The sequence below is a fragment of the Clarias gariepinus genome, chromosome 4, assembly GCF_024256425.1.
Source record: "Clarias gariepinus isolate MV-2021 ecotype Netherlands chromosome 4, CGAR_prim_01v2, whole genome shotgun sequence".
Taxonomy (NCBI): Eukaryota; Metazoa; Chordata; class Actinopteri; order Siluriformes; family Clariidae; genus Clarias; species Clarias gariepinus.
In genome coordinates this window covers 22,560,653-22,584,362 of record NC_071103.1, presented here as the reverse complement: position 1 = coordinate 22,584,362, position 23,710 = coordinate 22,560,653, and the positions used below count along the sequence as shown (strand labels likewise).

Sequence of the window (23,710 nt, the reverse complement as noted above, 5' to 3'; positions counted from 1 at the left end):
ACTATTTAATGCTTTATATGTCAAAAGTAGTATTTTGAAGTCGATGCGAAATTTCACAGGGCCAATGAAGTGAAGATAAGATAGGTGTGATGTGCTCGTATCCTCTGGTTCTAGTGAGGACTCTCGCTGCTGCATTCTGGACTACCTGAAGCTTGTTTATGCACCTAGTTAAACAACCAGACAGCAGGGCATTACAATAGTCCAACCTAGAGGTGATAAAAGCAAAAACTATTTTTTCTGCATCGTTTAGCGACAATATATTTCCTATCTTGGCAATATTTCTGAGATGAAAGAATGCTATCCTGGTAATATTATCTACATGAGCTTCAAATGAAAGGCTGGAATCTATAATCACACCGAGGACTTGATGGAACAGAAAGGCCATCTAAAGTTACAGAGTGATCTAGAATCTTACTTCTAGCTCCTATGACTAGAACTTCTGTCTTATCTGGATTAAGCAGAAGGAAGTTAATTAGCATCCAATTTCTGCACATGTCCTGCACACATTGCTTAACTTTAGTAGGCTGGTTTATCTCATCAGGTTTTGCTGAGACATATAACTGTGTGTCGTCAGCATAACAGTGAAAACTAATACCATGCTTACGGATTATGTTGCCCAGAGGAAGCATGTAAAGGGAAAAAAGCAGTGGGCCTAAAACTGAACCCTGTGGAACACCAAACTCCACTAGAGAACATGCAGAATAATCACCATTTAAGGCTTCATACTGATACTGATCAGTCAAATAGGATCTGAGACAGAAGAGGGCTGTATCCTTAATTCCTACTACATTTTCTGATCTGTGAAGAAGAATACTATGATCAATGGTGTCAAAAGCTGCACTGAGGTCGAGTAATACAAGCATGGCTACACAACCTTGATCAGAGGCCAATAGGAGGTCATTTACTACTTTACCGAGTGCTGTCTCTGTGCTGTGATGAGGCCTAAATCCTGACTGATACAGTTCATGTATGCCATTTCTATTTAGATATGAGCATAGCTGCTCCGCTACTATCTATTCCAGAATCTAAGAGGTAAAGGTGAGGTTTGATATTGGACTGCAATTGGACAGCTGACAGGGGTCGAGTTCAGGTTTCTTAAGAATCGGTTTAATAACTGCTAATTTAAAATATTTTGGAACATACCCAATGCTGAGTGAAGAATTAATTATTCTCAACAGGTTCTGTTATTGCTGGTACTATCTGTTTAAGAAAATGTGTTGGTACACACAGTAAAAAATAGGGTGTTAATATTTCAGAGTAAAGTTATTTTAACCCAAATAGAGTATTTTCAACATTTGGGAGAGTAAAGTTGCTCTATCAGTGGAGTTAAAAGTGAGTGTAAAAATCTGCAGAAACGCATGACAATTTCAACTCTACAGCAGTGATGAATACCCGCCACTCTGTTGTGCTGAAGATTGGCACGTTTGTCGGTGGAGAAAGATCGCTCTGGAGTAACGTTAGGCCACTGATATTGCTAGGTAAGTAATAATCCCTGTGTTGTCAACACACAAACGGTATTTTTTAACTTTACATAATTTTAGAGTTGTGCTGATATTAGTTGAGGTCATAATACAACTAACCAGCTAATCCGTATCGGTAACTGTGTTTCTTACTTGCAATATTTTCACGAATGAATTTGGTCAGAATGATTTATGCGTAAAATAACGTTAGCTCGGTCGATATAACAACAAAATATTTAATATCTATTGTTTTAGCTTCCCATTCAACGTTAATCTGGGTTTTTTATACTGGTAATGTTAGCATGATTCTGATGTTGGTCTAGCTCTAGATCACTGATTGCATGACGTGTTTGTTTAACATGGCTTAACCATTTTAACGGGTTACTGTTTGAACTAAAATAGCTAATGAGCTAGCTAACTTTGGCACAGTTATTTGGTAGCTAGTGGGACGCGGTGCCTCTAAACTTTAACTAGCCTAAGTTAACGTTAACCCATTTGCTGCAGAAAATAGCCTAACGTTATATTCAACCAGCATAACTTCAGCCACTCTTTGTAATTGCAGTGTAACATCTAAGTAATGCATAGTGCATTGCCACTACTGAGAGAAATGGATAGATAATTCTTAGTTGAACCAGCCCTAAATTATTATTTTGAATATATATTTTTTTGTTAACAGGGGCAAAATGCTGTTGCGTGTTCAATTCGGGGAAGAGCAGAAATATGTCAAGCTGTCTGAGCTGACATTGGATGCTTTCTTGAAAGAAGGTGGGTCATTAGGTTAAAGCAATATCACCCAATGATACAGCACCTATTATGTTATGATATCTAGCTAATCATTTCTGCTGTGCTTTATATTTTCAGTTACATAAAATTGGGTGCAGATACTTGTCTTTCATCATTTTGTGAATACATGAGGCAAACTTAAATATGACCTTTGATTCTTGTGAGGGAATGCATGTTTTTTTATTTTATTTTTTTTAAACAGCGTGTCTAAAATTCAACATACCAGAAAGCAGGCAGCCAGACATTAAGGTGTATGACCAGTCAGACACAGAAGTTGACACAGAGGTTTTTGAAGAAATAATGAAGGAGTCACCTGGAACTTTCAGAATCATGCTGGGCAATGGAGGACTTGGTATTCATTCAGACAATTCACAAATTAGTTTGTTTAGTTCAAAGGCCGGAATGAGAACATTAATTGTTTTAAAAATAACTGTTTCTTGTAATATGTTTCTATGTTTTGTACAAATTTCATAATGAACAGGTGCCTCTCAATCATCATCATGCTCGGGTACATCTGATGACACCGTCATCCTGGATTTCACGATGTGTGACCCTGTTGAAGAAATAGCTGCTGCCGAAGGAAGCCAGCCTAAAAGGCCATGTCACATATACTATGAGGCAAAAGCGGTAAGTGGTGGAAATTGCTGTTAAGTCCAATCTGAATGTTGTTTCACCATGGGAAGTGTTCTTTAGATAGCTTTTTTTTTTCAGCATTACATATGGTTTTACAATAACGGAAAGCACATTTTATTCCACCTATAGTTGATTGAAAAAATACTAACATCAAAGCCTGGTGGTGAACGCATTATGCAAGAGTATGGAAAAACCAAATCTCTGACAGATACCACCAGAAGACAGATGATTAACATACTTGCTGCTGAGATGACAGAAACACATGGGTAAGCATTAAGCATATAGATGGGCTGTAAAGAAACATTGTTATTGTTGTACAGTTATTAATTATGTAAATTGTGTTGTGCAATGTCAGTTGAGTGTGATGTTAAATTTGAATTCATATGCTAGGACATCCCCCCCCAAAAGTGTCAGAGTGATGTATGCACAGGGGATAGTAGCTTTGTTTCCCTATCTAGAAGACCCATACTCACAGCATGGATATGTAAGTAAATGGGTTATTGCAACATTATGCACATATTCACTCTTTGAAATGTTAATAGTACTCATTTATAATTTATTTATAATCACATAGGAACATTACTACGATCCGGAGAGTGGTTCGGGATACCTTGCATGGCGATTGAAGACCATACAAAGAAAAACAGCAGAGGAGAGAGGTGCCTCAGTCAGCAAATCTCCTAAAGGTATGTTTACTGATCAGTGATGTGATTATAGTGGTGACCTGTGAATTGTACAGAAATCAGTTCTTAACATTGTATTTTTTCTTAAGTTGGTGGGCCAGGCCGTGGTCGTCAGCCCGTCAGCCCTTCAGCCCTTCCGCCATCTGATGAGGATGTGGAAGCAGCTATTTCTGTTTTGAGACACTCTGCTGATGAAAAGACTGTCCGCGAGAAGATGGAAATGACCTTCATATATCGGCAAGCAATGGTCAACGATGAAGCCAAATCATCAGATGTCTTCTTGGTCTTCCCACGATTTCTGGACACACCAGGACTGGTATGACATCTTAATTCACTGCATCACCAAAATATCCAATGTAGCATTAGGCATCACTCATCACTTCTGTCTGTGTGTGTTACATTGCAGATAGAACAAGATTTCAGACTTATGTTTGGTGAGACCACGGCCAACAAATTCTTGGAGAAGTGGCCAACCACTTTCAAAGCAAAAGTAATAAAGGAAAGTCACGGACTTGTACCCACCACAGAGCTCTTGGATTTGATCCACAATGCTGAGTCAGCTGCTGAAGTTGAGAATGGTATGAATGGAACTGTTTTACTTATAAATGTAGGTGTGTAGTATACATTTTCGTAATGGTGCAAGTTGTCAATTTGAATACTATGCCATGGCATAATGTTAACCAGGTTCTAATGTACTTATTTGTAGGCTGGGACAGTGACATGTCCGCCATCTTGCTGCTGCTACATTTGCTACCACCATCTGCACAAGGTAGAAAGAGGCCGGGAAAGCTGTCTGCATATCAAGCTGTAGATCAGCTCATCAGATTTCAAAAGGTATGCTTAAAGGATTAGTTCACTTATAAAAATTGTTTTGCTGATTATTTACTAACCCCCATGTCATCCAAGAGGTCCATGTCTTTCTTTCTTCGGTCGAAAAGAAATTAAGGTTTTTGCGGAAAACATTCCAGGATTTGTCTCCATATAATGGACTTCCATGGTGACCAACGGTTTGAGGGTTCAAATGAGGGTTCAAAGTCTGTCTCAATACTGCTTCAAAGACTTGACACAATCCCATCAGAGAAATAAGGTTCTTATCTAGCAAAACAATCTGTCATTTTCAAAATAAATAAAAACATTATATACTTTTGGACATTTGACCCCTCATTTGAACCCTCAAACTGTTGGTCACCATGGAATGTTTTAATCCTGGAATGTTTTAATCCTGGAACCTTAATCTTGTGCACAGTTTAAGGTGATCTGATCTATTGTCAGAAGTTAGTCACCTAAAAATTCTGTTGAATGTGCTTTGATGTAGGTTGGAACCAGTGTGCAGCAACATCTAGATAACATCACCCAAAGCAGTCAGCCCTACCTTCTCGCCCAGGGATCCACACAGAGCACCATTCACTCATACTTCATTGTGGTTGACAAGCATGCACTTCCATGCAAGGCAAAAGGTTCAGTTGGAGTTTTTGACGAACTCTTTAAAGCCCATTACGTCTTTGGTACGTCATACAGTTTTTCTCTGAGCAGCTTTTTCACTTTTGTGCAAACAACCATTTATAACATCGACATGGGGGAAACAAAGGAGACTCCTAGAGTTGCAGAGTTGCGAGCAAGAATGGTGCATTAGTTGAGATAAAACGATGAAGTGTTTTCTTTGCAAAAGTGACCATGGAAGTCCAAACAACCTTGTTAAACACTTTAAGGTAATTCATGGGCTATTTACAGGCAGGACTCTTTTTCTGAAGTGTGGTCAAGAAGGATGCTCACGTTCTTTTGGTAGTTTTTCTGGTTTAAGAAAGCATCTTAATAAGTGCCATGGAAGCAGTTTAGTTGATTCTGTAGATTATGATCATTCATATCCTCAAAGTACCGTCAATACAGGTAATGTTTCTCATGTTGAAGAGTCGACTGAATATTTAGAGGCAGAGTCACAGTTATCTTCGCCATACATTGTAAATAGTTGTTCAGCTGTAATTTCTGATCTAAAGGCAGCAGGTGTTGGTCAAAGTACACTGAATTCTGTAGTGATTTCCATGGAAGAGATCGTTCAAGATATCCATGAGCATGCTAAAGAGACAGTGATAAAAGATGTATTTAGTAATGAAAGAGAAACGGAAATGTGCAAGAAAGTTGAGGCATGTTTTGAGGGGTTAGAGAATCCTTTCACAATTCTAAATTCGGAATACAAGAGATCCAAATTTATGACTGACAAGTGGGAAATAGTAGAACCAGTTGAATGTGTGATTGGTTCAAGATTTGACACAAGACGAAATAAAAAGACTGGAACATATGATCAGGTAGTAGTTCAAGATAAATTTATGTATATTCCAATTTTATCTACACTGCAGTCAATATTTAAAAGTCAGTATGTTGCAGAAATGTTGCAAAGCTCAGCTACTAGCGACTCTAGACTGAGAGATATTTGTGATGGATCTTTTTTTAAAAGTCACCCCCTGTTCTCAACTGAGAAGCAGACAATACAGATCCAGATGTTCTATGATGATTTTGAGGTCGCCAACCCTCTGGGTCCTAAGCGAGGTATTCATAAATTGGGTGGAGTATATTTTACTTTAAGAAACTTCTCTCCAAAATGGAATTCTTTCTTGGCTAACATACACCTGTGCGCCTTATTTCATACTCAAGATGTTAAACGGTATGGTTTTAGTGAAATTTTTGCTCCCATTGTTCGAGACATTAAAGTGTTAGAGAGTGATGGTATTGAGATTCCATTATACAATGGTTATGTTCGTGGCACTGTAGTACAGGTTACTGGTGATAATTTGGGTTTACATAGTTTGTTTGGACTGGTGGAGTCTTTCAGTGCAAGGTACTGTTGCAGGTTCTGTTTAGCAGAAAAGGAGGACTTTCAGACAGAATTCTCTGAAGATTCTTCCAAAGTAGTTTTGCGCACCAAAGACATACACACTGCTCACTGTCAAGAAATGGCTTGTAATCCATCCCTTCCATACGTTTTTGGTGTGAAAAGGTCATGCATATTAAATTCATTGGAGTATTTTCACACAACAGAGAACTTTTCAGTTGATGTGATGCATGATGTGTTAGAAGGGGTGGGCCAGTACGAATTGAAGTTATTATTTCTGTATTTGAAGGAAAAACATGTTACATCAGCAGAAATACATTCAAGAATACAAAGTTTTGATTATGGTTTCATGGAGAGAAACAACAGGCCTGTATCTGTTAATTTAGCTGAAGGATCTAATGATCTGGGACTGAATGCAGTTCAGTCCTGGTGCTTACTTCGGAATGTTCCTCTTATCTTTGGAGATTTAGTAACTTCTACTGACCAACACTGGGGCCTGCTTCTTTTATTACTTCAAATAATAAACATTATATTCTCGCCCATGTTATCTCAAGGTTTATGTGTATATTTAAAACATTTAATTGTGGATCACCACACACTGTTTAAGAAGTTGTACCCTCAGAAAAACCTTTTACCAAAGCACCATTTTCTTATCCACTATCCCCGCTGCATTCAGAAAATTGGGCCTGTCCTTCATAGTTGGTGTATGAGGTATGAAGGCAAGCATAATTTTTTCAAAAAACAGCTTAAATCATTTAAAAATATTACTAAAACGCTTGCAAAAAAGCATCAGATTCATCAGATTTATATGGCACACAGTTGGCGAAGTTCAACAACTTTTAGTCGGTTAGATATTGGTCCAGGAAAAATGGTGTCTTTAAATATGGTAAGAGGAGGTTCTGAAATTGCTATGGCAATGCAAGTGGCTAGTAGCATTCAGGTTATGAAGGTTAAATGGGCGAAACATAATGGGTTTATTTATCGGCCAAACTTGGTTATCTGTGGCAAAGTTGAATCTGAAGTGCCCGTGTTTTTTCAAATTGAGTCAGTTCTGATAATGTGTGAAAAACTGTTGCTACTCACAGTGCCTTTAGTTACAGAAACTTTTCAAGAACATTTCCACGCATATGAGGTGATCAGATCAAAGCAGGATTTGGTTTTTTTTCATGTCGACAACCTGCATTACCCTAGGCCTTTTGACATACAAATGTCATATGGAGGGACTGAAACAACTCTCCTTGTCGTGCCATATTGCTTTCTCTGGTAAGAGAAAAATGTTTGTAAAAAAACATTGTTATACATGTTTCTGTCAGATACAAGGCATTGTAAATTCAATGTTCAACTCAATTCAACATTGAAATGCTTTTTCACAATAAATTGAGAGTTCTGTGATCTAGTGTTATTGTGCTTGTTTTTATTTGGATAGTATTGATAGTTCTATATAATTCAGTAACAATGCATCTTATGATTTATATATATTTTAAAACACTGTAGAGAAATAAAGTAAACATTACACTTAAAGTGTCATTTTTTAAGTAAAATTGTAGATAAATTAACTCTATACTGTGTAATCATATTACTCTTAACAGTGTGATTAAACTACAGTGTTAAATACTTTTACACAATTCATTGTTATTTTTTACTCAATATTGAGTAGAATTAACTCTAAAAACTTGACACTGACCAAAGAGTAAATTTTACACTGATTTCGAGTGGGACCAAATGTTATCTGAAACAGAGTCAAATTCAACTCTTTAGGAGTTAAATTAACACTTCTGTTTTTACTGTGCAGGATCTAATATACAGGTTGATGAATTTGCAGAAGAGATGAGTAAAATTAGTTCATTCTCTTCAAGGGGAGTAAAGTATTCTAGGTTCCGATCTGACATGGCTAGTTTAACATCTGCATAACTTACATTGTTTGGTTTCAAAGCCTCAATTTTTGCCTAATATTTACAATTTTATTAATTAAAAAGTTCATGAAGTCCTCACTATTACACGATGTTGTTGTGGAGATTTCTGCATTGGTCTTATTTCTGGTTAATTTGGCTATGGTATTAAATAAAAGTCTAGGATTATTTTTGTTATTTTCTATAAGAGTGGAGAGATGCGTTAATCTAGCTACCCTAAGAGCTTTTTTTTTTGGATCAGGATGCTCTCCTTCCATGCTATTTGAAATATACTAACAATTTAGTTTGATGCCATTTACATTCTAATTTCCGAGCAGTCTGTTTTAAAGAGCGTGTATGATCGTTATACCAGGGAGCGAGTTTCTTATCTCTAAAAATTTTTCTTTTAACTGGAGTTGTATAACGGAACGTCGACTCTAAATATTCAGTCGCCTGATTGAGTTCTGTGGGGTCAGACGGTAAACTAATCAAAGTTGGTAACTCTGGGAGATTACTGATAAAACTCTGTGTGGTAGTTGATGTGATAGTACATTTAGTACGGTAGCGCACTGCTGTGCGTACGTTATTACTATGACACACTTGAATTGAGACAATATAGTGATCTGATATAACTTCAGACAATGGACTTGTAAATAAATTTCTTATACTTAATCTGAAGAATATTATTAAATCTAAAGTGTGACCTGCTTTATGAGTGGGTCCTACTACACACCGATTTACTCCTACTAAGTCCAGTATGGACATAAATGCTTTACGCAAAGGGTCTTTTGGATTCTCAAAATGAATATTACAGAAACGACTAGGTTTGAGTGGAGATCTGCAAATTCACTAAGAAATTCAGCGTACGGCCCTGGAGGTCTGTAAATGACGATTAGTGGAATCGACTGAGCTAACTTCACATTTGTAGCCACACTTATGTTAATATAGAGAACTTCAAATAAATTAAATTTGTGTCAGTGTTTTTGTATAATAGTTAAATTATTATTGTGAACAACTGTGAAGCCTCCTCATCTACCAGTTAACTGAGTCTGGTGTATGTAGCTGTATCCAGGAGGACCAGCTTCATTTAAAGCTACATACTTGTCCTGTTTAATCCAGGTTTTTGTTAAACAGAGTATATCAAATTCCCGATCTGGAACAGACTTTCTGGGTCTTTCTACATTTTTGCTTAACTCGGGGAACAGAAACAGTCTCAATACAGTGAACCCTGGGTGATGACTCTATGCAGCTAGCAGACGGTTGGTTTAGCCTGTCTGTCTGCTCCCTGGCCTGGGCTCTGGATTGTCACCAATTAACTAGGCCTCTTCTGAGACTATAGTATATGAGCTATACTACAGGAAATGAGAGCAGCACCTTCCCGAGTGATATGGACACCATCCCGCCCTAACAGGCCAGTTTTACCCTCAAAGGACTTCCAATTGTCTATGAAGCCCAAATTATTTTCTGAGCACCACCTGGACATCCAGCGGTTCAGCGATCATAACCTGCTGTAAGCTATATCGCCAAGTCTCATTGTGACGGGACCAGAGCATATTACACACATAACACACCTGACACTTTTCTTCACCTATTCTAACCTGCCTGTACCCACTTCTTCTTGCTCTGAACCGTTGACCCTAAGTACTTAAAGTCCTGCACCCTCTTTACCTCTGCTCCCTATAGGCTTACCGTTCCACTTAGGTTCCTCTCATTCACACACATGTATTCTGTATTCTCTGTAAAACCTGTAGATAGTCTTCCTTAGTTAGTTAGTTTTTGTTAATTTATGTTGTAATTTATGTTAGGACTATCTGTCTTGTCTCTGCTAGCCAGCTAACTAGGCCTCTTAGTTAGCTAGTTTAGCTTCTCTGTTAATTTATGTTGTAAGTTTATGTTGCATGTAGCACCTTGGTCCTGGAGGAACTTTGTTTCGTTTCACTGTGTACTAACTGTATATGGTTGAAGCGACAATAAAGCCTACTTGAACTTGAACTTGATTCTGTTCTGCTATGACTAACCTTCATTCCTCTGCTTTCCAGAGTGTACCTCCATCTCTCTAGATTTTCCTCCACCTGTCAATGGCAGGTGGAGGAATGTCATCTGCAATGTCATCTGCAAACATCATTGTTAATGGAGACTCCTGTCTAACCTCTTCTGTCATCCTGTCCATCACCAAGGCAAAGAAGAAGGGGCTCAGAGCCGATCCTTGACGCAGACCCACCTCCACCTTGAACTCTTCTGTCACACCTACAGCACATCTCACCACTGTCTTACAACTCTTATACATGTCCTGCATCACTCTAACATCTTTCTCTGCCACTCCAGACTTGCTCTTGCTCTCACAATACCACAGCTTTTCTCTTGACACCCTCAGAAACTTTGTGGATTTTCTCTAAATCCACAAAGACACAATGCAACTCCCTGTTACCTTCTCTGTACTTCTCCATCAGCATCTTGTTAAACAAATCTTGTTAAACAGACTAGTCAGAAACTCTACTGCAACCTCTCCTAAGCACTTCCATACCCCCATAGGTATGTCACCAGGACCAACTGCCGTTCCACTCTTCATCCTCTTTAATGCCCTCCTCACCTGACTCTTACTGATTTTTGCTACTTCCTGCTCCACAGTTATGTCTTCTACTCTTTGTTCTCTTCTATGTCTTCTACTCTTCAATGTATTTGAACCATCAGTAAATGAAATTAAAGTTTTAAACACACACAATTCATGAAATTTAGATAAAACACCATAAGGCCTGTCGGTACCTGTAAAGAATATTTTCCTCATGCACAGTTTGAAAGAGAAAAAATCCTTAATTCCCTTTCTTTTCCTTGGTTCAAAGTCTGATCTTTTAAAGAACAAATTGAGGGGAAAAAAGGTGGAAGTAGTCTAGTCATGTGACTGGAGGGAAAAAAAATATCTGCTACCCAGTAGCTTCAAATTCTGTTTTACTTGAGCTTTTTTAAAATACGTTATCCAGGGAAACGTCTTGGGTTACTTTGCTGTAACCCTGTTCCCTAAAAAGGCGGGAACGAGATGCTGCGTGAAAACGATATGGGAATATCTTTTCATGTTGCCGGTTGTGAAGCATGTGTGTACCAAACACGCCAAATTTTGGCTTATATAACCTCGGTCAGGTGATGTCATCTGATTAGACGCACCTGCAGGTTATAAATAGGAGTGAGCCGGCAACATTCCTCAGATTGATTTGTCTGAACGGACGTCCAGTCACGTGGGCAGTGCGGCATTGGGACGCAGCATCTCGTTCCCGCCTTTTCAGGGAACAGGGTTACAGCAAAGTAACCCGAGACGTTCCCTTTCAAAGGCTACACTCGATGCTGTGTGAAAACGCTATGGGAACGAGATCTCCAATCCTCTTAGAGAGGTAAAGGCCATTGGAAAAACCACCTCAAGGGTCAGAAGCCTGAGGCGTTTGGTTCAACAAAAATAAGGGGGGTGTTTCCCACAATAACCCCATCAATCAGGACGTGACAGGCTAAAATAGCGGTTACGTACGTCCTGAGAGTACTAGGGCACAAGCCCGAGGACAACTTTTCCTGCAGAAACTCCAGCACTGAAACAATTCGGCAGTGGACTGGGTCTACCTGCTTCATCATGCACCAACTTTCAAATACATTTAATTTGAGGGCCTAGGCTCTTCTAGGGAAGGAAGCCCTAGCACTTAAAATAGTCTTAATTACGCTGGCTGGGGGACCAGCTTGACTTAGTTTGTCCCATTCAGGGACTAAACGTGAAGGTTCCAAAACTCGGGCTGGGGGTGAAATATCGTCCCCTGCGCCTGAGAGAAGATCCCACCTCATTGGAATCACCCATGGTGAGCCGTTGAAGAGGGATACTAGATCCGAGAACCACAATCTAGTTGGCCAACAGGGTGCTATCAATAAGAGGCGCGAGCGCTGTTGATAGACCTTTGCCAAGACTGCCGGGAGCAGAGCTTTCAGGCAAAACGCATAAAGGCGTAACCGGGGCCACGTACGGGCCAAGGTGTCCAGACCCAGCTGAGCTGAAAGAGTCAGAGAGTAGTAAAGGGGACATTTGCTGATCTTGCGAGGCAAAGAGGTTCACCTCTGCTACATGAAATTCCTCCCAGATTGACTGACTACTTCGGGGTGGGGTTTCTATTCCCTGTGTGTCAGAGATTGACTGGAAAGTACAACTGCTCCAACATTCATATGCCCTGGAATGTAAATTGCCCTGAGGGACAGGAACCTGGTGCGCTAGCTATTAGTGGCGCGAGCACAGTCCGCCCTGGAGATTTAATATATGAGACTTCCATAGTGTTGTCCACCCGCACTAGGACATTCCAGCCTCTTAACTGCTGGAGAAAGTGCTTTAGGGCCAGAAATAGAGCCATCATTTCGAGGCAATTGATGTCATCTAAGACTGCACCCCAGCCTTTGAGAGAAGCATCTGTCGTTAGCATCTGCGACGACAAGATGAAGTTAGAGTGGGACCCAGAGAAAAAACCGGGGTCTGACCACATAGGAAGGGTACGAAGCACCTGGCGCGTAACCTTTATTGGGGATTGGCCCTAGAGTGAAATCACCTGGTTCTTAGCCACAACTGAGATGCTCTCATGTGCAGAAGGCCCAAAGGTGTTACCGTGGATACAGCTGCCATAAGAGCTAAGATCTTTGAAAGTGATGGTCACTTTCTGGTCTAGCTTGTATTCCTTAAGGGTGTTGAGAATTGATTCAACACGGGCGGGAGACCGCTGTGCCCGCTTACGCTTGAATCCCATGTGGCACCCAATATGTTGTCCTTCGAATAGGAAAGAGCACGCTTTTCGTGGCGTTGGGTCTCAATCCCCAGAAATAAAGGTGAGCCAGGACGACATGCTGATGTCGAAGCACTAGCTACTAAGACTGGGCCAGCCAGTCGTATATGTAATTCAATATGGATGCCCCGGTGTCATAAGAGCCAGAACCACATCCATGCATTTTGTATGTGTGCGGGTGAGAGCTAGACCAAATGGAAGGACCCGATACTGGTAAGATTTGCCCCAAACGCGAACCTCAGGAACCTTCTGTGTTGTGGCAATATTTCTATATGAAAGTAAGCGTCCTTCAATCGATTGTCACAAATCAATCGCTTGGTAGGATTTGAGAGCAATCATTTTGACAGTCAACATTTTGCAGCTGTATTATTCATTTTAGATAGCGGGACAGCCCGCAAAATGTAAAAAATTGGACGCAGCCCCCCATTCCTCTTGAAACCAAGAAATACTGATTGTAGTAGCCTGACTCAATGTCTGGTAGGGGAACATGTTCCATGGCCCCATTCCCCAGCAACTTCTGTCAGCAGATGCCCACTTTCCGGTGTCATGGCAATGTGGACCACGCTGATGAAACGCAGAGGTCGATGTGCAAACTGAATCCCGTAGCCCTTGTCTACAGTTTTTAGTACCCAAGGAGATAAGCCTGGCAGTAGCTTGCACGCTGCCAGCTTCTCCGAAAGGGGTAAAAGTTTTAGTACTTGGACTGCCCGGGGGGGTTGGGGTGTTAGTGGTTCGGCATCCTGGGATGTAGCAGGATAAAACCGTGGCACTAACATATCTTTGGAGATCAGTGTCGTCCGAAACACCAAAGGCGGCGGAAACTGAACACCGACCCCATGGGGGCATGCTCTTAAGAAAAGGAGCGCTAAGTGCCGCTCCCCGGGTCCTGAGCGCGTAGGCTATCAGGACTTATTTTCAGTGAAGAAGACAGTGCGGCGATCTGATCTTTTGGAGGCTGTCAGGCCGTACCCCAGTCCTTACGGGGGGTGCCCGGCCACCGACGTTCTCCTTCTGCGCCTCTCGCCTAGCGAGAATCAGATCTGGTCGAGGCTGGGTGGCCAACGGCCTCGACTCCTAAGCACGGCATGGGAGAAATTTCCCAAAGATCTGTTCATACAATCTAGCCTCTCTAGTGGCGACGGTATTAACAGCGTCGCCGAATAAGCCGAAAGGTGAAACAGGAGCATCAAGGAGAAAAGTTCTGTCCTTATCCTTGATGCCCGTTAGATTTAGCCATAGGTGTCTTTCAGCAGTCACCAAAGAGGCCATAGAACGGCCGATAGCACGGGCTGACTGTTTAGTCGCACGCAGGGATAAATCAGTAGCCCGTCATAATTCAGTGAATGCTTCTTAATTCACTGTACTGCTCATGCTCAGATCTTTCAGCAGATCAGCCTGGTACGCCTGCAAAACCGCCATGGTGTGCAAGGAAGCGCCGGCCTGACCTGCTGCTTAAAACGCTTTCCCTACAAGGGTAAAAGCAGTTCTACATGGCTTGGGGGGAAGTGTTGGTTTCTTTAATTAAGATGATGCCACAGGAGAGAGATAGCCAGCAAGCATCTCTTATATTTGAGGCATCATGATGTAGCCTCGTGTTTTTGCATCCACGATATTCGAATAAAACGAAGTCGATGGAACAAAAATACGTGAAGAAAAAGGATTCTTCCAAGAACGAGATATTTCGTTATGGAGGTCATCAAAGAATGGGAGAGAGCAGCGTTTTGGCTCCATCTCCTGGCCACGCGACAGCACGCGTTATAACCTCAAGCAGCTCCTCATATTCTCTCTCATTTTTAGAGAAGCGTTCTGAGGAGGCTACTTCTATTTCCACAGCACCCACGAGAGGCACCGGAGTGCGCTCGTGAAGTGGAAGGAGAGACTTCGGGATCGGGGGAGAGAAAGGAGGGGCTCCGTCACTCGTGCCTCGGCCAAGTCAGCCTGTGATCCCCATGAGTGCAGCGCGGGTCGTGGCTTCCTAAAGAACGCGAGGCGCGCACAGCAGCTTTATGGGGAGAAGATCACAGTGCTCACACTCTCCATTAAGCCCTTCGAGAGCGTGCTTCTCACCCAAACATTCAAAGCAGAAAGTGTGCATGTCGCCCTCCGAAAGGAATTTATCGCACGGAGGGGGACATCTAGCTCTAAACTCCGCCATTATTGACTGGTGAGTTTTATAAGCTTTAAATTCTGCTGTTAGATTTTTAGTATGCTTGTTTGACACACACGCGCACAATGCGGTGAAGAAAAAGATCTGAGGAATGTTGCCGGTTCACTCCTATTTATAACCTGCAGGTGCATCTAATCAGATGACGTCACCTGACCGAAGTTATATAAGCCAAAATTTGGCATGTTTGGTACACACATGCTTCACAACCGGCAAGATGAAAAGATATTCCCATAGCGTTTTCACGCAGCATCGAGTGTAGCCTTTGAAAGGGAACACTGATTACACACTTGTGGCTCACTGTTCAATCATCCACAGTCGATTCAGGAAGTACTCATCAGCCATCAAAAACCAACCTGCAAAATGCAGAGAATTTGTCACTCATTAACATTGACTTTGTGTGACTTGGAAACATATTTCTCAATTTATACATGTATCTTTCTGGTTCAACCATTTGTTGAATTGGAAGTGGGATGTCGATTGTTACTGTACACTGAAACTTTCCATCCCTGGTTGTGATTTTGCACTTGTTACACATGTTCTTCTGTACAAGAAGACAGGAATCCACAGGGTAGGAGTAAATCACTGTGTAGCGTACTTTTTGGACCACATATACAGGCGAATTGTCAATCTGCTTCACAATCCTATATACTGTCCTGCTCCATTTGTCAGCAATTTTATGCTTCCCACGAATTCCTGCATTCCTTATGTGCACTTCTTATGAGCACTTCCTACTCTAGTCGGCAACTCTCCTGCCCTAGTAAAAAAAAAAAAAAGTATGCTAAGTATATTAAATTCTAGCATGCCAAAGCATACTAAAATGTACTTGCAGACAGACAACTGACTAGTATACTTGAAGTTTGCTATTTTGGAACAACTAATTTAGTACTAAGTGTATTTAAGTTGTAATTAAATTGTACAAAAGCACAATTTTAAGTGTATTAAGTATACTTTCATGTGCTAAAGTGGAACAACTTTAAGTATACTTAGTACACTTAAAGTATATGACTGTGTGTGTACCAACGTACATACCTGACAGTAATTAATGAAATGTACAGTAAGTATATATTTAATGTATTATAAGCTACTTTTACTGTATTACAAATACATGATTAATATACTACGAGTACATGCTGTTATACTTCTGGTTAATTACAAATACTAAAAAAAAGTACACTTTGTGGGTAATACAAATATACTTTATTATATAATACAGTACACACAACCTTCTACACTACAGTATTTCAAATGTATTAACAGTGCACTAAAAGTGTTTAGAATAATATACAAATGCTAAATGCATTTTCCACAATATAACATGTTTTTGAAAAGCATTACATCAGTAATTATGAGGCAGATTTTATTCATGAGTTCAACAGATTTAACTTGCACAAGTTTACAAAAAAGCACTACTATAGTTTATTTGGGTTGAACAAAAGTCAGGTTGTCTTACAAACACACAAACTAAAATATAAACTGTTGTGTGAACACAGACAGACATTAGTATTAAAGTACAGTATTAGTTTAAACCTGGTGTGTTGATTCTAGCTGATACACAGAGACTGAAAACAGGCCGAGAGCTACGGAGCATTAAACCACGCATTCAATAGCTTAAACAATGTACTTAATTTTAAACTACCTAACAAAAACCATTAAATTTACCTTACGTCGATGAAAATAAAATAATAATACCACCAACGAACGCACGCAACAATGCAACTTCCCGCCGTTAATTCAAACTAGAAGCGAAGGCCTGGGGAGCCAATCAGACAGTCCGAATCTGCCTGCCTCCCGCTTCTGATTGGCTGGTGTTGCGCTGATTCCAGTCAGTTCCAGTTTGAGGGAGAGCACGAGAGAGTAGTGCACTAAATATAAGTACATATGAATTAGTATATTTAAATTTAACTGATAATATACCAAGATTACTGTATATTAAAAATTTTATTCTAATGTGTACTTTCTGTACATTCGTTCAATGATTATTTCGAGCCATTTTTTTTTTTTATATACCAAAAATACATTGAAAAACAAGTTTAAATAAGTATTCTTTGGAAATTAAACAAAACTTTCACTTAAGGTATATTTTTCAATAATATATTTTTGGAAAGTTTACTATAATACAGTTATTTCGAAGAATATTTAAAGTGTAATTCCAAAATTTGGTAAAAGCATGATGTTAGTATACTTTTTATATATTAACTGATGGTAAGATTTTTTGGTAGAATATTTGCAATGTACTATCAAGGATTTCAATATATTTGTAATACACTAAAGTGTATTTTTTTTCACTGGGGTGAACTCGCTTTTAATTTGTTGACATACTCAGAATGAGATGCTATACCAGGATTTCTGGGAGTCAAGCTGAAAGCAAGGTCAAGGGGAAGGTTCGGCTGTCAACCGAACACAAGTTGGTATAGGGAAAATCCTATTGTCATTCTTGGTGCAATTATAGGCATGTACTAAGGGTTGAACGAATTACTTTCACCTCAACTTGTTTTCTTTAGACAGCATCTCTAAAATAGTCCTATTAAAGTATTCTCTTGGATTGCCCCATGGATGGTATGGCATAATTCTGGGTTTCTTTATGCCTAGAAACTGACAGAGGTCTTTGATGACAGAGGACTCAAAATCACTGATCACTATGAACTCTATCTGAAAAAAGGTAATGAATTAGAAGTGGTTCCATGAGGCTTGGGCAACTGTCTTTGCCTTTTAATTGGAAGTTGGAACAGCAACAGCATATTTTGTGAGGTTATCTGTGATTACAGGAATGTTCTTTGTTTTTTTTCCGTCAGGCTTCAAAGATAAATAGTCCATACAGACCAATTCAAGATGGTGGTTATGTTTATCTTACACACCTCTCAAACATCTTGATTCTCTCCTCTACATCCAGAGCCATTCTGTGCCAATAAAACCTTTGGTGCACCAGGTCTACAGTCCTTTCAATACCCATATGGCCGACAGTATCATGCAGTTCTTTAGAAGCTACTCATTTGAAGGCTTTTGGAAAAACAAGCTGGAATAGAGGCTCGTCTCCAATGATGCGCTTTCTATATAAAATGCAGAACTTCCTATATACAGTAATACAGACCTTCTACTGTCCCACAGGGCTCAGTACTTCTCCCTCTAAACCCGGTCTCTTAGTAAGGTCATATCTTCACATGGCTTTTCATACCACTATTATGCAGATGACACATTCTCTCCTTTTCCCCATCACTCAGGTTTCCACTCTCTGCACTGGCTTCCTGTAGCTTCCTGCATCAAATTCAACCCTGATGCATGCCTACAAAGTCAAAAAGGGCCTTTTCACACTGCACCATGCTCCCTCCGATCCTCGAGCACTGCTCCGCTGGTCACACATCTCATGGGGATCGAAAAAGATGTAAATCTAGACTATATTTTGTTCTGCCAGAAGATTTGAGTCTCTGATAATCTTTAAACAACGACTTATGACATATTTGTTTCTTTAGTACTTGGGCTAATCCAAAAAAAACGACAAAAAAAAAAAAAAAACTTCCCAACAGTGTTTAATTTACTTAGTACTTCAGTGGTACTTAGATGGTATTTACTTAGTATTCTAGTAACCCAGTGTAAAGATCTGACCAATGAGGAAAACTACAAAGCACTTTTGTAATTCACTCTGAATAAGAGTGTCTGCCAAATGCCTAAATGTAAATAAAACATTTAGTGAGAACAAGCTGATATACCACCCACAACATCATCTGGACTTCTCTATCTTCACACAGCCTAGCACGGCAAGAAGGGCGCTTGTGTAAATTAACAATGTCACTTCCAAGACATTAAAAGCAGGGTCATTACGTTGCTCATGAGCCCAACCCTGCTTGGACATACCTGGGAAAGTGCTTAAGCCAAAAGAGACATCTCTGGTTTAAAAATCAGATGGAGTAGATATTCATGGCCAGACCATTGCTGGTTTACTATATACTCCATCTTCAGAGACAGAACTGTCATGAACTTTGTCTGTGATACACAGCTTTCACAGTCCCCTTAGAGAATGCTGGTTCTAATCTTTTTCTTAGAAACCGAGAAATAAACTGTTGAATCCAATCGTCCTCCTCTTTAGAGCTATGATCATTTTCATTCTGTGTATGTGGTCTTCGGGTCTTTTTCCCGGCACAGTACTCAATACAATCAAACTTGTTCTCCCCACAATTTTACGACAGAACTTAATATTAACCTTTTTTCAACATATTAACTTGCGTTACAAGGAAATCTCCAGGAAGAATATACCCACTAAATTAACAAAATGGCTCTGTGTGCATGAATCAATGCACATCTAGTAACATGTGCCGCAGTTGTTTTTTTTAACACAATTTTACATTTTTTAAAAGTGTTTAATTCATTATAAGTTACAGTAGTAATTAATCATACGTCTTACTATAAATCATTAATTAAAACCATGAGTAAACACTTAAAAACAACCAGTAACAATTCACTGACCGGAGTTACTTGTAATAAAGAATGAAAAAGACATCTTCCCCAGCTCTTTGGAAATGAACTTTTTTATTGTTTTATTGCTTTGTGATATAGATATAGATATATATATATACTCAGCAAAAAAGAAACGTCCTCTGACTTTCAACTGTTTTTACTTTCAGTAAACTTAATGTGTAAATATTTGTATGAACACTAAAAGAGTCAACACCATAAGACATAAACTAAAAATGTTTCACAATGTGTCCCTGAATGAAGGGAGGCTCAAAATCAAAAGTACCAGTCAGTAACTGGTGTGACCACCAGCTGCTTGAAGTACTGCAGTGCATCTCCTCCTCATGGACTGCCTATTACGGACAGTCTGAGCACTGATGGAGGGATTGTGTGTTCCTGGTGTGACTCGGGCAGTTGTTGTTGCCATCCTGTACCTGTCACGCAGGTGTGATATTTGGATGTACCGATCCTGTGCGGGTGTTGGTACACATGGTCTTCCTCCACTGCAAGGATGATCAGCTGTCCTTCCTGTCTTCCTGTACTGCTGTCTTAGGCGTCTCACAGTGGGGACATGGCAATTTATTGCTCTAGCCACATCAGCAGTCCTCATGCCTCCCTGCATCATGCCTAATGCACATTCATGCAGATGAGCAGGGACCCTGGGCATCTTTCTTTGGGTGTATTTCACAGTCGGTAGATATGTCTCTTTAGTGTCATGCATTTTTAGAACTGTGACCTTAAAAGCCTACTTTCTGCAAGCTGTTAAGGTCTTAACGAATATTCCACAGGTGCATGTTAATTATTGATTATGGTTAATTGAACATGCATGGAAATCATTGTTTAAACCCTTTACAATGAAGATCTGTAAAGTTATTTGGATTTTTACAACATTATTGTTGAAATACACAGTCCTGAAAAAGGGACATTTCTTTTTTTGCTGAGTATATATATATATATATATATATATATATATATATATATATATATATATATATACATACACACACACCATCTGAATATACAATATTTTTCCTGTTATCTCATTCTGTAAAATACCTGCTTCTTTCATTCTTAATTGTCTTTTTTTCCTCATGATGGTGAAATGCCCCCTAGAAGAGAATAATAGTTATTAGCCCATTTTTCAAACTATAAGTATTTTAACTGCCTTAAATTTAATGAAGTGACACAACAATACAAAAATAATTTGAAGACAGACATTTTAAAAACATTTGTGTACAAAACGGAGGACCTTGAAAATTTTATCCATCAAGTGGTGGCTAAAAGCTGGTGTCTGTTAATGCATTCATTATGTGCGCACAACCTGTCACCCAATAGCTGCTCAAATTTTATGCTGGTCCACAATTTATGGCTTGTCACATCTATCATGGCATGGAGGTGATCATCTTGAGGTGTTTTTAAAGACAAGGTTGCTTTGATAGTATCTTTAGGACTTTGGAACACAGAGCAATGGTTCAGTTCTTTTTCTTTTTATCCAGGTAAAGCATTTCTTTTTTTATATATATATTTTTTGTTTTTTTTTCCAATTTTCTTCCTAATTTAGTCGTGGCCAATTCCTCCCCGTCACTAAGGGGCTCCCACATTAAGGCTACTACTACCATTTAGCCGGGAGGGCGAAGACTATCACGTGTTTCCTCCGAACCGCGTGACGTCAGCCGACCGCATCTTTTCGAACTGCTCGCTCACGCACCGTTAGGGGAGTAACACACTCGGAGGAAAGCGCTAGCCGCTCCTTCCGCGTGCGCAAGCTCACAGACACCCCAGATTGTCTGTAGAGCCGTGATTAATGTGGGAGCGGCATCCCTCCGCCCTGAGAGAGCTCGGCCAATCAGCTCTCTCTGTGCTGTGAGAGGAAAACAGCATCACCCGGGGTTCGAACCAGTGATCTCCGGATGATAGGGCGAGCGCTTTACCACTGCGCCATTCGGAGGCAGCTATCAAGTAAAGCATTTCTGATGTTGTCTCTGGTTCAGGGAGGTTTACTACGATACTACGTAGAATTGCACCAGTTGAAGTCCATCTCTTTAAGACATCTGTACACACAGTGGCTCCTGATACACTAACTCCATCCTCACTCCTTGTGAAGCTCTCCCAAGTTCTTAAATCAGCTTAGCTGTACAGTCTTCTTAGGGCTGCAGTTATTCTTGTTGCTCATGCACCTTTTCCTACCACACTTTTACCTTTCAGTCAACTTTCAATAAATATTCTTCAATACAGCACTCAGCCAACTTTCAAGAAGAATATGTTCAGCGAAAGATGTCTCTCACAAAGCTGCTCAACCGACAGACTTACAAGATCCTTTGTTCCCAAAACCATTCAGCTCTCCAACACCTCACTACAATGACATGAGAATTGTAGACTGGGTAATCTACTATATGCTAGGCTAGTCTGCTCTTTCCATCACGGTGCTACATGCATCAGGGTCTGCTCAGTTACTCCAACTATTGCATACTTTGAAGATTTCATTTTCACTTTCATGCTGCTTTTTGCACAACTACTTAGGTTTCTGCACAATTAAAACTTTTTACTGTTGCCACTTTGCCACATATACAATTGCAAACCATGAATTAACTGCAATTAACCTCATTTATTTATTTTCCTTATATATCTTGCAAGGTTTGTTCTTCGATTTTCATTGCACTTGTAACTTCTGGTGAGTTCTCACATTACCCTGTGTGTAAAGACCATATATAAGATATACAGTGTAAGATATAGAACAGACAATAGACAAACTGTCCTTTGTGTTACTGTCTCTGCTGAATATCTGAAATTTCCATCGGGATCATTATAGCATCTATCCATCCATCTTGGCCTAAGCAGACAGCGTCTTTTGTAAATGTCTTCCAGGGTGAGTAGCTGGGTGCCAATGATTTGTTGGGCGGTTTTTACTACCCTCTGAAGGGCTTTACTGTCCTGGGCAGTGCAATTGCTTACCACACTGAGATACAGTTTGTAACAATGCTCTTTATGGCACAGCGGTAAAGGTTCTCCAGTATCCTGGAACACACTTAGGACTTTTTAAGTCCTCTCAGAAAGTACAGATACTGCTGTGCCATTCTGATCAGAAAAGAAGAGTTCAGAGACGAGATGAGGTCCTCGGAGATATGGACTCCAAGGAACTTAAAGCTGGTTACACGCTCAACAGCAGCTCTGGTTGATCTGAATGGGAGCATGAGCGTGATTTCCAGCTCATCGGAAATCCACAGTGATCTATTTTGTCTTCTTGGTGTTTAGTTTCAGATTGTTCAGATCATTGTCTTTAAACCATGATATCAGATTTTTGATCTCCTCCCTATAAGCTGTCTCGTCATTACCCCTGATCAGGCCCGCCACCATGGTGTCATTTGTGAACTTAATAATGCTGTTGGAAGCATAGGCAAGTACGCAGTCATAGGTGAAAAGGAGTATAGGAGAGGGGACAATACATATCCCTGAAGAACTCCGGTGCTGAGAGTAACTGGGGGAGTTGAGGTTAATTATGCGAACAGACATCGGTTTGTTTGTAAAGAAAGCTATGGTTCAACTACAGAGTGATGTACTGATGCCAATTGTTGCCAAAACTGATGCCAAAAGCAGGGGTAGCTCAGTGGTTAAGGCATTGGACTACGGTTCGGAAGATCCCAGGTTCAAACCCCACAACCACCAAGTTGCCACTGTTGGGCCCTTGATCAAGGCCCTTAACCCTCAACTGCTCAGATGTGTAATAAGATATAAATGTAAGTCGCTCTGGATAAGAGCGTCTGCTAAATGCCCAAATGTAAATGTAAATGTAAGTACAGGTTGAAGATGTCTGTGAGGACCTCAGCCAGCTGCTCCAGAGCTGGTTGGATGTGCCCCACTGGGTGGTTTCAAGTCAGCAATGGCCTAAATCTTTTGCCACATGTGTCGGGGTCAGGAGAGTTGAAGGGCTCCTCAATCCGCTGCTTGTGTTTGGCTTAGCAGATTCCACTCCTTCGATCAGCTCTGGCAATGCTGTAGGCCTCCTGGTCTCCAGACCTGAATGCTTTA

At 40.2% G+C, this 23,710-nt stretch overlaps 1 protein-coding gene and 1 long non-coding RNA gene across 2 annotated transcripts; both read left to right on the top strand.

The window, feature by feature from the left end:
• The first annotated feature begins 1,300 nt into the window (after window positions 1-1,300).
• On the top strand, window positions 1,301-2,528 carry LOC128519859 (uncharacterized). The gene is made up of 3 exons (XR_008357883.1): window positions 1,301-1,478; window positions 2,137-2,225; window positions 2,446-2,528. It is a non-coding gene; the product is annotated as an uncharacterized LOC128519859 (long non-coding RNA).
• Window positions 2,529-2,885: 357 nt separating this feature from the next.
• Window positions 2,886-14,936, top strand: LOC128520310 (uncharacterized). The gene is made up of 8 exons (XM_053494500.1): window positions 2,886-3,142; window positions 3,267-3,360; window positions 3,451-3,562; window positions 3,649-3,875; window positions 3,966-4,137; window positions 4,266-4,393; window positions 4,875-5,064; window positions 14,869-14,936. The coding sequence occupies exons 1-8, from the start codon at window positions 3,051-3,053 to the stop codon at window positions 14,934-14,936; spliced, it is 1,083 nt and encodes a 360-aa protein (XP_053350475.1). The 5' UTR covers window positions 2,886-3,050.
• Window positions 14,937-23,710: the final 8,774 nt, after the last annotated feature.

What these genes read in the sequence shown, in the direction of transcription:
- LOC128520310 (XM_053494500.1), top strand. Translation starts at nt 3,051, where the DNA reads ATGCAAGAGTATGGAAAAACCAAATCTCTGACAGATACCACCAGAAGA. An exon ending in CATACTCACAGCATGGATAT is followed by an intron (nt 3,361 to 3,450) that starts GTAAGTAAATGG and finishes ATAATCACATAG; the next exon opens with GAACATTACTACGATCCGGA. An exon ending in TTCTGGACACACCAGGACTG is followed by an intron (nt 3,876 to 3,965) that starts GTATGACATCTT and finishes GTTACATTGCAG; the next exon opens with ATAGAACAAGATTTCAGACT.